At 53.0% G+C, this 12,029-nt stretch overlaps 1 protein-coding gene across 3 annotated transcripts in view; it reads right to left on the reverse strand.

Moving 5' to 3' along the window:
- SLC43A2 (solute carrier family 43 member 2) overlaps positions 1-5,535 on the reverse strand; it is a gene marked incomplete at both ends in the record, with an annotated part of 40,745 nt that extends 35,210 nt beyond the window's left edge. For all 3 annotated transcript variants that reach the window (XM_084236820.1, XM_084236821.1, XM_084236819.1), the window contains one exon: positions 5,376-5,535. In XM_084236820.1, the coding sequence (XP_084092946.1) occupies positions 5,376-5,535 (160 nt within the window). The remainder of the gene's footprint in view (positions 1-5,375) is intronic.
- Positions 5,536-12,029: the final 6,494 nt, after the last annotated feature.

Here is a 12,029-nt window from a genome sequence, read left to right on the forward strand (position 1 = left end):
TCTCCCTAAATAAATCCCTGCCAATGGAGGCACGTGGCCCTCTGCCCTCCTGCCTCAAGGCAGTGATGGGGGTGGGTCAATCTGGGGTCTGGGGACCTGCCTGGCTTTTTTAGTCCTGCCTATGGAGCATTATTAGAGTCTCCCTGCTCCTAGAGGGAACTAAAACTTAGGTGAGCCCAGCAGTTTTGTTAACAGTAAACAACCCACACAAATAGGCAGAGATCCAGCAGATGCCCTAACACAGTCACACCCAGGCTGCTCCTCTCCCTCTGTTCCCACCTGAGCCATTGTGTGCCAGGAGAGACACAAACAGATAAGCAACCAGGAAGTACCAAGCCCCAGGGTGCCCCTCTGTGCCGCCTACAGCTGAGCCCTCATCCCAGTCCAGCCTGCTCTGTGCCTCACCTGTGCCTGTTTATTAAACAGATGCCTCCACAACGGGCAGCCAGAGTGGCCTGGCCCAGCACAGACAGGGAAGTTGAATCAAGAAGACAGGCAAGGAATTGGTGAGGCCAGAGTGTGCAAGGAACAGGCAGTTTAGGAGGAGACCTACAATCAAGGAAGAAAGAACAATGCCCGCACTGTTCAGCCCCACTCACAGAAGACTCATACACAAAATCTTTACAGAGAACTCCAGGGAGAAAAGAGGGTGTTGTGACCCTACTCAGTCTCCTCTGACATCCCTCGGTCAAAGAGGGGGCTCCCTCCAACCCAAGAACAAAAAAGGAGAGGGGAGCCTTCAGAATAGCTGGCAGGAGGATGCTTGAGGGAGCAAAAGGGCACCTGGCTGGGGGGCCCTCAAAATTCCTGAGAAGTCTCCTTCTCTGACAGGCTGCTTACAGACCCTCCCCCACGCCAAGCCCCAGGGGCAGGCCCTGGACCTCCCTGCTGATGGTCTCTGCCCCAGGATCTCCTGTCTCTCAAATCCTTGTCTATCCGGCAACAGGAAGCAACATCTCAGTCCGGCAGGGGGGATGTAGGTAAGAGGTCAACCTCAAACAGCAAATAAGAGACAGAGCAGGGACAGTCAGAGGGCCAGAGAGTCGAGTTGTCCTGGGTAGGCCAGGGCTTGGCCCCATAGCCGTGGTCACAGGGTAGCTGTGTGTAATGAACGCTGAGTTCGATACTATTGGTTTCTATGTCACTAACACACTCCACCTCCACTCCACTTTTTTTTTTTTTTTTGGGTGTACAGAAGAACTGGGGTGTAGGCCAGAGGTGTGGCGGTGAGAGGATTTACCAGCAACAGAGTGGGGAGCAGAACAGGCAGATCTACTGAAATAGACTGCTGAGGAGAGCAGCAGGTAAGACAGGAGAGGTCTGCTGCGCCATGTGGGTCAGCTCTCTGGCCGGGGATAGCACTCACGCCATAGTGGTGACAGCACTGAGACTTAACCTCTAGGCCACCAGGGAGGCCCTCTATTCCATATTCCACACCAGGGTACCAGGAGGTCTCACAGCAGGTAAGTCACTTGCTGAAGGTCTTAGAGATGGTCTTTAGGGAAGCCGGACTTGAGTCAGATTCTACCTCAAAACTCCTGCTTTTGATCTTTCAGGCTGTGCTTATGCTGTATTACCTGGGTTAGAGCATTCCAGAGAGAAAATGTTGAGAGAATAGAGATGGGACAAACCACACCGGATGGCCCTTCACCTAGTGAGATTTGGGACCACCCCCAAGACCTTACCATGAGGTTCCTGAAAGCTAACCCAAGTGGGACAGGACCTCAGTGGGACACCAAGAAGCCAACTGGGGCCAAGGGATATGGGGGAGGGAAGTCAGGCCCTGAGATGAGAAGGAAGAAGGGTTGATGGGAAGGCCCAAGGACACTAGCTCCTCTCTGCGATAGATCCTGAGGCTGTAGGCATCAGCCTTTAGACCCTTTTACCCATTGCTACAAAACGTTTTCATTTAAATTCAAAACAAACTGGGGGGTAGAGGGAGTTAAAACACTCACATTCACAGCAATAAAAGCAAACAGTAGTTTTCAAAAACTATTAACCACTGACCTTTGGGTATGGGAGGAGATTGTGAAAAGGGAGGGCCTGGAAGCAGCCCGGAATATCTCCTGTCCACAGCTATGTCTTCAACCCAGTCTGGTAGGGGCCAGGCCTGGTCCTGCTTTCCTGGGTGACAGCTGCCCCCCTTCCCTTGCAGGGCCCCAGAGTGCAACTCCTTGCTTTGTTTCAAGGTAAGGGATACAATTTCCCTCCCACCATCACCACAGGCAGAATGCCTGCAGTGGTCAGGAGCACAGAACTGGGAGCCCCTTAGAATACAGGACTGGGCTGCACTGTGTCTTCCTTGACAGAGGCCATGTGTCCCACCATTGCCCCCATCCGGCCAAATCCCCAGTGATCCAGGGTCCTATTAGGCAAATCTGAGCATCAACCTTCCACCTTAATCACTTTCTCCTTCCTTGAGAGTAAAATCCAATCTCCCCAGTGTCCTCCCAGGTCATGCAGGCCCTGAGCGCCTTCCCACCACTCCAGTCACCTCTTGCCCCACTAATCCTTTGCCTCTTCTCCAATGTGCAGTCTGCTGGGAACTGCCATGGGACTCCTGGCCTGCCCTCTCCTGACTCACCCCTCCTAACAGGTCACACACTTCTTAAACATCAGAGTTTGTCAAATAACTTCACCCAAGTTGAAGCATTCTCACTCCTGGCACCCTGCTGTTTGTGGAGTGCAACTTCTACCTGGAATCCTGTAGGTCTCTGTGTGATGACTTGCTGGACTGGCAGACAGCAGAATCCCAGCACAGCACCCCAATAAATGTTTACTGAATGTGCAGGTTGTATGAACGAGAAGATTAAACATCCACAGGTAGCACCGGCCCCCTGAGCTCACCTTGTCATAGTGGGCCACCAGATGACTAAGAAAATGAAGGAGATAGGTGTGGTTGCTACGGCAGCCATTCAGGACCAAAAGGACATAGTATGGAGAAAGCCTCATTGCTCCCAGGCTGGGAACCCAGTTGGCATCCTGTTCACACCAGCCCTAAGTTCACAGCCCTTGACATCAATCCTGATTGTCTAGTCAGGGGGCAAAATAAGCAAAGGGCAACAGAGAACGAGGCTGCTTCTTTCCTTCTCCCACCGCACCAAGCTAGAATCCAGCACCATGTCTTGTCCAGATTCTGACTGGGGTCCTGAGAGTCCTGAGAACCTTTTAACAGGTTCAGGCAAATTTTCTTTCGAAAACAAACCAAAGCATCAGTCCTAAAAGCAACAAAAAGCTGACACATCTGCATCTCAATCAGCTGTAGGCTGATCAGCTTATCATGACTGTAATTCAATAAATTCAATAAATGGCCTAGCTGCTCCTCTGTAATTCAGCCATCCACCAAGTTTGAAAATGTTAGGCCCAAGCAGAAACCTTGAACCTAAAATCTTCCAGGCACACCCAGTTAGGTGAGGCATGGAGATTCCTGGTCCAGTAAGACAACAGGTGACGTAGACTCCAAGAAGCAAGGAGCAGGGAGGCCAGAGAGATAAGATGTGTGAAATCAGCAGCCTGCCCATGGAGGATGCTGGGTCAGCAGGCTTGCCAGATAGTCAGAAAAACCAAAATCAGAGGCAGGAGCAAAGGCACGTGATAAGAAGTTGATGTTCAACCCACAATCCTGACCCTTCACCTTCACTTTGGTCTATGGGAGGGTCAGGCAAGCCTCTCAAGGACTTAAGCACCAGCTCAGCACAGTGTCTGCACAATCTCTGGTCTCCTCCCACGCAAATGAAGGAAGAAGTCAAGGTTGAGGCAAGTGTGAAGTAACCAGCCCCAATACTGCCGACAGCATAAAATAAATCAAGTCTGTGGGCAACCTGGGCAATCTGTCCCTCCAGCGCCACAGAGGGTCCAAACAAAATTGACCACAAAAGTACGTCAATCTGGGTGAGATGCTAAGTTTCCTCTGGGGATGAAGATGTTTCTTTTCATTTTTAAAAAACCTCTGTTCAGCCTGAGAGAGCGCATCAGGGACACTAGCAGGAAGGGTCAAGATCTAAAAGGAAGCAGTGAGAGGAGCGGAGGAGCCAAACTCCCCAACCTGTCCCTTCTAGCGCCACTAATCTCCTAACATCTGTTGGACAAAGCAGAAAGCTTATTCAAAGGTCTGAGTGAAACTCCTCTCCCAAGATTTCTTGCTGATGTGGGGAAAGGGCTGCCAAGAGCCCTTAAGGATAATAGAAATATTTCTGAGGCTAAAGGTTAAAGGTTATAAATTACATACTCTGCCCTCTTCGCTTGCCTTCCCTTTCTCCTGCCCTTAATCTCTCCAGCAAAGCTTCCCTAGATACTGAAACACTCAGGAATCTCCCAGGAAGATCAGAGAAGGCAAACAGGGAGGGTTTTACATAGGGTTACAGGCAGCATGAGCTGGTCCAAAGCTTCCTCTCCCCCCTCCAAGTTAGAAGTCCAGAAAAAGGCATGTCAGTGGTACTGGCATCAAACTTGGGTGATCTCCATCTAAGGGGATCAGGCAGGGGGTGGGCAGACAAAAGCACTGGGGAGAGAGATTACTGAGTACAATTATTGGGTAGACTCTGTCAGGGACAGAAAGATAGAGGTTGTGGGCCACTTGGGTCCTATTCTTCACCTGAACCTGCTAACCTGCTGTAATTAGGATCCTCAATAGGGGGTAGGGATGTGTGTGTAAAGGTAGGGGTGCAGATCCTTCTTGTAGACAAGAATCTTCACCCTGCATTCAGCAACAGCGATGGTGTGGCAAAGTGAAAGAACAGCCCTAGTCATTCCCATAAAGGCGCCCCTGCCTCTCTTCCTCGCTCTCCCATTGCAGGTAGAAGGCCACTGAGATGGTTCTCACTGCCTACGAAAGCAAATGTCCTTTAGAAAATCATAAAGCAGCAATAACAGGCAAAAAATTCTACCCGACAAGTCCTTAAGACACTCCATAATGGCCTAAAAAACATCTAGATTCTAGATGAACCCTCCATGGGGTGGAGGCCAAGCCACTTCCTCTCTCTAGTTTGCACCCCAGCCACCGAAATCAGGAGTTCCTCTTTCTTACAGTCAGGGAGCAGCAACATGTTTACTGCAAGGCAAGTGATGTGCCAGGCTCTGGGAGGAGAGGAGTCCAGCAATGTTCCTCCCTGGCGGAAAGAACACTCTGGACTTGGGGGTTCTGGGCCTATCAGTTCCCGATTGTGTAGTCTTGGGCAAATCAGAAAAATCTGAGCCTCAGTTTCTTCATCCACAAAAGGGGACAATGATACGGATCCAATGGGCCTCTTGCTAACTGGGAGGCGCTGCGCTGTGAGGTGGTACTGCTGCTTAGCTCTTCACCGCCATCGCGCCGGCCCGCCGTCTCCCAGAGCTCCCCTCCAGGAACCACCGCGAGCCCACCGCACAGATCTCACCTGGCTCGGTACACAGGTAGGAGTAAAAGCCCTCCGACTTGAGCATGATGAGCAGCGAGCTCCAGCCCAGGAGGACTGCCGAGAAGAGGAGGTTCTCCACCACGGCGGTGCAGGCCATCCACCATCGGCGCCGATGGGCAGTGGCGAGGGTGGGCGCCATGGCGCGGCTCAGCGCGGTGGCCCGGCTCCCGGCTGTGCAGCCACCTGCGCACAGACCTCGGCGTCAGCGCCCAGCCCAGCCCAGCCCAGCCCAGCCCGAGGGGGCAACGCCGGCCGCTGCCGCAGCGCGCGGAGCTTGTCACCCCTCGGTGGCGCGGGCTGTAGGTGCGCGCAGTGAGGGAAGAAGCCCCAGCCCTGCCCCAGCCCTGCCCCAGCCCTGGGCCATCCCCTACCCTCAGCCCTGCAGCTGGCTGGATGGGCTGCCTTAGGCCACGGGAGCGCAGTTCTCCCCCAAGCGGGAGACTTCTCCCTTAGCTGACTCAGAGGTAAACTGAGGCACGAGAGCCGGAAGAGACTAACGCATGCTCAGGGACGTGGGATAGTCCTGGCTCCCAGCAGGACAGACACAGCTTGGGGGCCGACAGGGGCGGCAGCCTGAGGGGCCGACACCAGGTTGGGGGCATACCTGAGGGCTGCCAGTCCCCTCGGGCCCTGACTGGCGCCCTCCCGCCCGACCTCGAGACCCTTCCCCAGAGCAGGTTGCTTCAACCACAAGATCAGCGCTCGGAGCTCCGGAACGGCCCGCCCACGGCCTGCTCATTGGCCTGGCCGCACAGGAACTGCCGCATCATTGGCCACTGCGCAGGTCGCTAGGCGCTGCGGCCACGCGAACCCCGCATGGGAGAAGCAAAGCCGGTTCAAACCGGCGGCGCGAGCTGCCCGCGCGACCCCCATCCTGGGCCCTTCCCTCAGTTACTCGCCCGCCTCCATGACAGCACACCCCGTTCCCTCCATCCCCGGGCCCTTCTCTGTCCGTCATCTCTCCCCCCCGGCGACGCCTTATCCATCCCGTGTCTTTCCTCTCAGAGTCACACATCTTCTCCCCAGGCTCCCGCTGGCGCTGCTTTTGTCCACCCTCGGGAGGCCCAGAGCCCCGGATCCCAGCTCACCCGGCTCCTGGTGGTGTGTGTCGGGCCCGCCGGCGCCTTTTCTGCCCCTTTTTATTCCAGCCCTTTTATTCCGACCCCGAGATGAAAACACTGCCGCCCGCTGATTGGCTGCGCGGGGGCTGGAAACAGGCGCCGTCCAATCCGCGGCCGCCCGCCCGCCCCGCGGCGAGCAGAAGCCGGTTCCGGCCGGACTTGGAGACAAACAAGAGAGCTGGGGGGGCTCGGGGGCAGCGCCGGGCTGTGCCCCGCTCTGCCGCCTTCAGCCGGAGTCCCCGCCGGGCTGGGAACCCCCGGGGTCTTGCCCCTGCGCCTCGCCAGAGCCCCACGCCCCAAGCCCTGCCCGGGGTTGGGACCCCGGCTGGGCGCCCAGCGCCCCCCGAACTTGCCCCGCTGCACGCCGGAGTCCCTGGAGCACCACTGAGCTCGCGCACTGCACGGGGCTCCGGCAGACCACATAGTCGCGGCTTCCCCTCGGCCCTGGGCACCAAGCCCCGATGCTCTGGCTCCCGGGGGTGGTCCTGCGCCCGCCGCCCGCGTCCCCTCCTTCCCACGCAGGGCCGCCGGCCGCGCCGGGCTTTGTGTTTGGAGTCCGCGCGCTCGGGCTCCCAGTGTCCCCCGTCGCGGCGCCGTCTGCCCATCCCGGAGAGAGGATCGCGGTCCAGGGCCGGTGTGCCTCTGCCCGCTCTCCTAACCCATCCCCGCCTCTGGGAATCCGTCTGCTTAGTCCCCGGACGGGGTCTCTTAGGAGACTGAGGTGGGAGTTTGGGACTTGTTCGTGCCCTGGCACCGAGTTTTCTCTGGTACCTCATCCCTCTCCGCGTTCCTGCTTCCCGTGTTCCCCTCGGAGTCAGCGCCCCAGCCCCACGCAGGCTGACCATCCTGGCGCTCTCCGCCCGCGCTGACCATCCCACACCCCTCTCCCGAGCCGCCTCCCACCCCCTCCGCCCGGTTCGCGGACGTCTCCTTCAGCCAAGGGCCCTCGATGTGGGGTGATGCGATGGGCAGCGCCGAGCTGCGAGCCGTAGTCGGACCTCCGGGAAGGAGCGTGGGCTGGGATTCCCGGTTCCCAGTCCTGTCAGCCAAGCTGGACCTGTTCGGAGAAACTGCCAGGACAGGTGGATGGAGCCCGGGCGCTGAAGGTTCAGCTGCCCGAATGTGTCTCCGGACCGGAGACCCTTCTCTGACCTGGGAGAATCTTCGGTCTCCCCCCAGCCCAGCTTGGCCTCCCTGGCACGCTCTGCGAGGTGGCTTCTCGCCCCAGGGTTCTGGAGTCACTCCTTATCCATCCACTTTCTTTCCTCTCATATTCACATATCTTCTCCCTAAGTTCCACTAGTGCGGCTTTTGTCCACGCTCTCCAGGGGCCCAGTTCCCAACATCTCAGCTCACCCGGCTCCTACTAGTGCGGGAGCCTCCTGGGGCCGGCTGTTCCTCCAGAGCGAGTGCGCCCTCTGCCGCCCCGTACCCGCTGCTGGCAAGCGGACTCGGCGCGCCTGGAGCCCTGGACTTGGGGGATCCTGGCTACTTAGCTGGGTGTCTACCCTGCACAATCTCACCCATTTTACGAGTGCCATCTGACAAATTTCAGTCTTCCCTTCCTCTTCCAAGAGCCACCTGCTTAAGGGCTGTCTTCAAGGTAGCTGTTCCATACATATCTCTAAACTATTTTAAGCCCTTCTCTAAAATAATTTACTCTCCCCCCCAGACTATCCCCCATTCTCTCAGATAATAGCACCACGACCTATTGACATTAGACACCGTTATCCATTCTTTCAACAAATATTTGTTGGGCACCTGCTGTTATTGTCCCTCTCCTTTACCTGGCCTCCGCAGTCATACTTCCTAAGTATTTATCTAATCTGCCCATTTGTGTCCCTAGGAGTGCAACTGCTGTTCCATCAGCCTCCAATGTCAGCCCCTTAAGTCCATATCTCCCCATTCCCAGTGAGGTATGAGGAATGTAAATCTGACCTTGGTATATCTGACCCCGCTAAAATCCTTCAGAAACTTTACTATTTGCCCTGCAGGATAAAGTTCAAGTTCCCCAACTTGACCTACACAGGCTCCTCCACACCAGCCCTTCCTTCCTGTGAAGACTGATTGACCTGCCTGGTCCTAGAGGCACAGATCACTCAGAATTGCTTGTGGTTCCTGTACATGCTGTTCTTTGGTCTTTGACCCTCAAACAAAGTCCCTTCTTAGCACCTCCTCCAGGAAGCCTTCCCTAATCATTCCCCAGAGTACTCTCTACTTTGTTCCCTGCAATTATCTGTTCTTCTGTTTGTCTCTGCCTTTTCCCATTGACTATGAACTCTTTGGGGGCATGAACTTTGTCTTTTTGAAAAATCTCTTTAGGGGCCTCCCTGGTGGTGCAAGTGGTTAACACACAGTGCTATGAAGCTATTTGCAGCCACTGCAGCACAAGTTCGACACCCGGCCAGCCAGGGAGTCACCCACATGGCGTAGCAGACCTCTCCTGACTTGCCAGCTGCTCCCCTCAACACTGCATTTCAGTTAATCTGCTGTTCTGCTCCCCACTCTGTCTCTGATGAATCCTCTCACCCTCCACACCTCTGGCCTATAACCCAGTTCTTGTATGCATAAATAAATGAATCCTTTTAAAAAAATCTCTTTATAGGTTTTTTTTTTTGAAGATTGGTTTGTTTATACAAGAACTGGGGTACAAAGCCAGATATGCGGGAGAGTGAGAGAATTTACCAGAGACAGAGTGGGGAACAGAACAGGCAGACTGACTGAATTACATTGCTGAGGGGAGCAGCGGGGGAGACAGGAGAAGTCTGCCGCAGTGTGGGTTGCTCCGCGGCGGGTGGGGATCAAACCGGCACTGCAGAGGCTGTGGACAGTTTCACAGCGCTGTGCTCAACTGCCTGTGCCACCAGGGAGGCCCTCTTTATAGGCTTTATTGTGAAAAATAGAACAAATTTTTCACAGAAGTCTTAAAAACTAAAAATTGCAATAATTAATGTAGTAGAATGTAAAATGTTTTCCTCTTTGAAGTATGTCTTTTAGTAGCTATAATTTCTTTTGTGTTTTAATTGTATTTATAGGTATAGGTTCATACCTGCTCAGAGGTATGTTACCACACACCCCCACCAAAGTGCCCATAATCCTCCACCATAGTCCTTTGGGCTCCCTGTCCCCTTTGTTCCCACTCCTACCCTCCCTCTGTTATTAATAGTCTCAATCCTACAATTCTACAATCAGATTTCTAGAGTTTGTTTAGGTTTAGCTTTGTTCCTTGGTTTTGTTTCTTTATATTCCACGTATGAGTAAAATTATACATTATTTGTCTCTCTCCTGACTTTGCTTAGCAAAATCCACTGTAGTTCCATCCATGTTGTTGCAAATGGCAAGACTGCATTTTTTTATAGTGAAGTGAACTCTATCTTATTCAGCTTTCTCTATTCAGTCCTAATACAGACATAAACACAAAGGATATGCATAATATGAGTGTGTTGAATAAAAAACATGAACAAACAGAAAGGGGTGGAAGATACCAGTTTCTTGGGACAAAGGGCTCAAAGCTGGGAGAATGATGGTGATGCCAATGATATTTAACCTTTACTGAAAGCTCAAAAGTTACTAGGTGCTTTATATATAGGCTTTATCTTCACTTTTCAGATGAAAAGATTGAGACTTTAAATAATATCTCCAGGGCCTCCCCAGTGGCTCAGTGGGTTGAGCACTGCTCTGTGAAACTGTCCACAGCCTCTGCAGTGTGGGTTCAATTCCCAGCCAGCCAGGGAGATATCCACATGGCAAGGCAAACCTCTCCTGTCTGGCCTGCTGCTCTCCTCAGCGGTTCTTGTATAAATAAGTAATTATTTTATTTATTTATTTGTTTGTTTGTTTGTTTGTTTGTTTGTTTGTTTATTTGTTTATGCAAGAACCAGGATACAGGCCAGATACGCAGGAGGGTGAGAGGATTCACCTGAGACAGAGCAGGGAACAGAACAGGCAGACTGACGAAATACACTGCTGAGGGGAGCAGCGGGTGAGACAGAAGAGGTCTGCTGTGCCATGTGGGACCCTTGATGGCCGGCTGGGACCGAACCAGTGCTGCAGAAACTGCAGACAGCCTCACAGCGCGGCACTCAACCACCTGCACCACCAGAGGAGGCCCAAATAAATAATTCTTTAAAAATAAATAAATAAATAAATAAATAAATAAATAATATCTCCCCAGACACAAACCAAGTACGTTTGAGTTGAAATGTGAACTATTTGAATTAAAACTCCAGTTTTGTATTTCTTTTTTCAGTCTTTTTGTCATGTTACCAGCACTCTTGGTATGTCATAAAGAAATAAACTACTGAGGGCCTCCCTGGTGATGCAGGGGTTAAAGTCTCAGGGCTATCAAGCTATCATCAGCCACTGAGGCATTAGATTGATCCCTGACCCAGGGAACTGGCCTACATGGCACAGCAGACCTCTCCATTCTGGTGCACTGCTCCCCTCAGCAGTGTATTTCAGTAGATCTGCCTGTTCTACTCCCCACTCTGTCTCCAGTGAATCCTCTCACCACTACCACCAACAACCCCCACCCCACCCCCATACCTCTGGCCTACACCCCAGTTCTTGTATACATAAATAAATACAAATAAATAAATCTTAAAAAAAAAAAGTTATGGACCTCCCTGGTGGCACAAGTGGTTAAGATGCAACCTATGAAGCTATCTGCAACCACTGCAGCATGAGTTTGATTCCTGGCCAAGGAGCTACCCACATGGCACAGCAGACCTCTCCTGACTTGTCTGCTGCTCCCCCCAGCAATGTACTTCAGTCAATCTGTCTGTTCCCCACTCTGTCTCTGGTGAATCTGCTCACCCCCACACCTCTGGTCTGTACCCCAGTTCTGGTATGCATAAATAAAAAAATCTTTGGGCCTCCCTGGTGGCACAAGGGGTTAAGCACTGCACTATGAAGCAATCCACAGCCTCTGCAACATGAGTTCGATCCCCGGCCAGCCGTGGAGAAACCCACATGGCGCAGCAGACCTCTGCTGTCTCGCCTGCTGCTCCCCTCAGCAGTGTATTTCAGTTAGTCTGCCTGTTTCTGTCTCCTACTCTGTCTCTAGTGGATCCTCTCACCCCCTGCATCTCTGGCCTGTACCTTAGCTCTTTTTTTTTTTTTTTTAAAGATTTATTTATTTATTTATTTATTTATTTATTTTTTTTATTTTTTTATTTATTTATGCAAGCACTGGGTACAGTCAGAAGCGCGGGAGGGTGAGAGAATTCACCAGAGCCAGAGCAGGGAGCAGAGCAGGCAGAAGGACCGAAGTACACTGCTGAGGGGAGCAGCGGGCGGCAGGAGAGGTCTGCGCGCCATGTGGGACCCTCCTCCGGTGGCCGGGGAGCAGCCGGGGATCGAACTGGCACCGCAGAGGCCGCGGGCAGCTTCGCAACCCAGCGCTCAACCGCTGCGCCACCGGGGAGGCCCGCTTTTTATATTTTTAAAAAATTCCATCTAGTGAGAAAAGTAAAAAGAAAGTTCACTGTAGGAAATTGCAAATTATACAAAA

Source organism: Talpa europaea (assembly GCF_964194135.1).
Source record: "Talpa europaea genome assembly, chromosome: 7".
Lineage (NCBI taxonomy): Eukaryota > Metazoa > Chordata > Mammalia > Eulipotyphla > Talpidae > Talpa > Talpa europaea.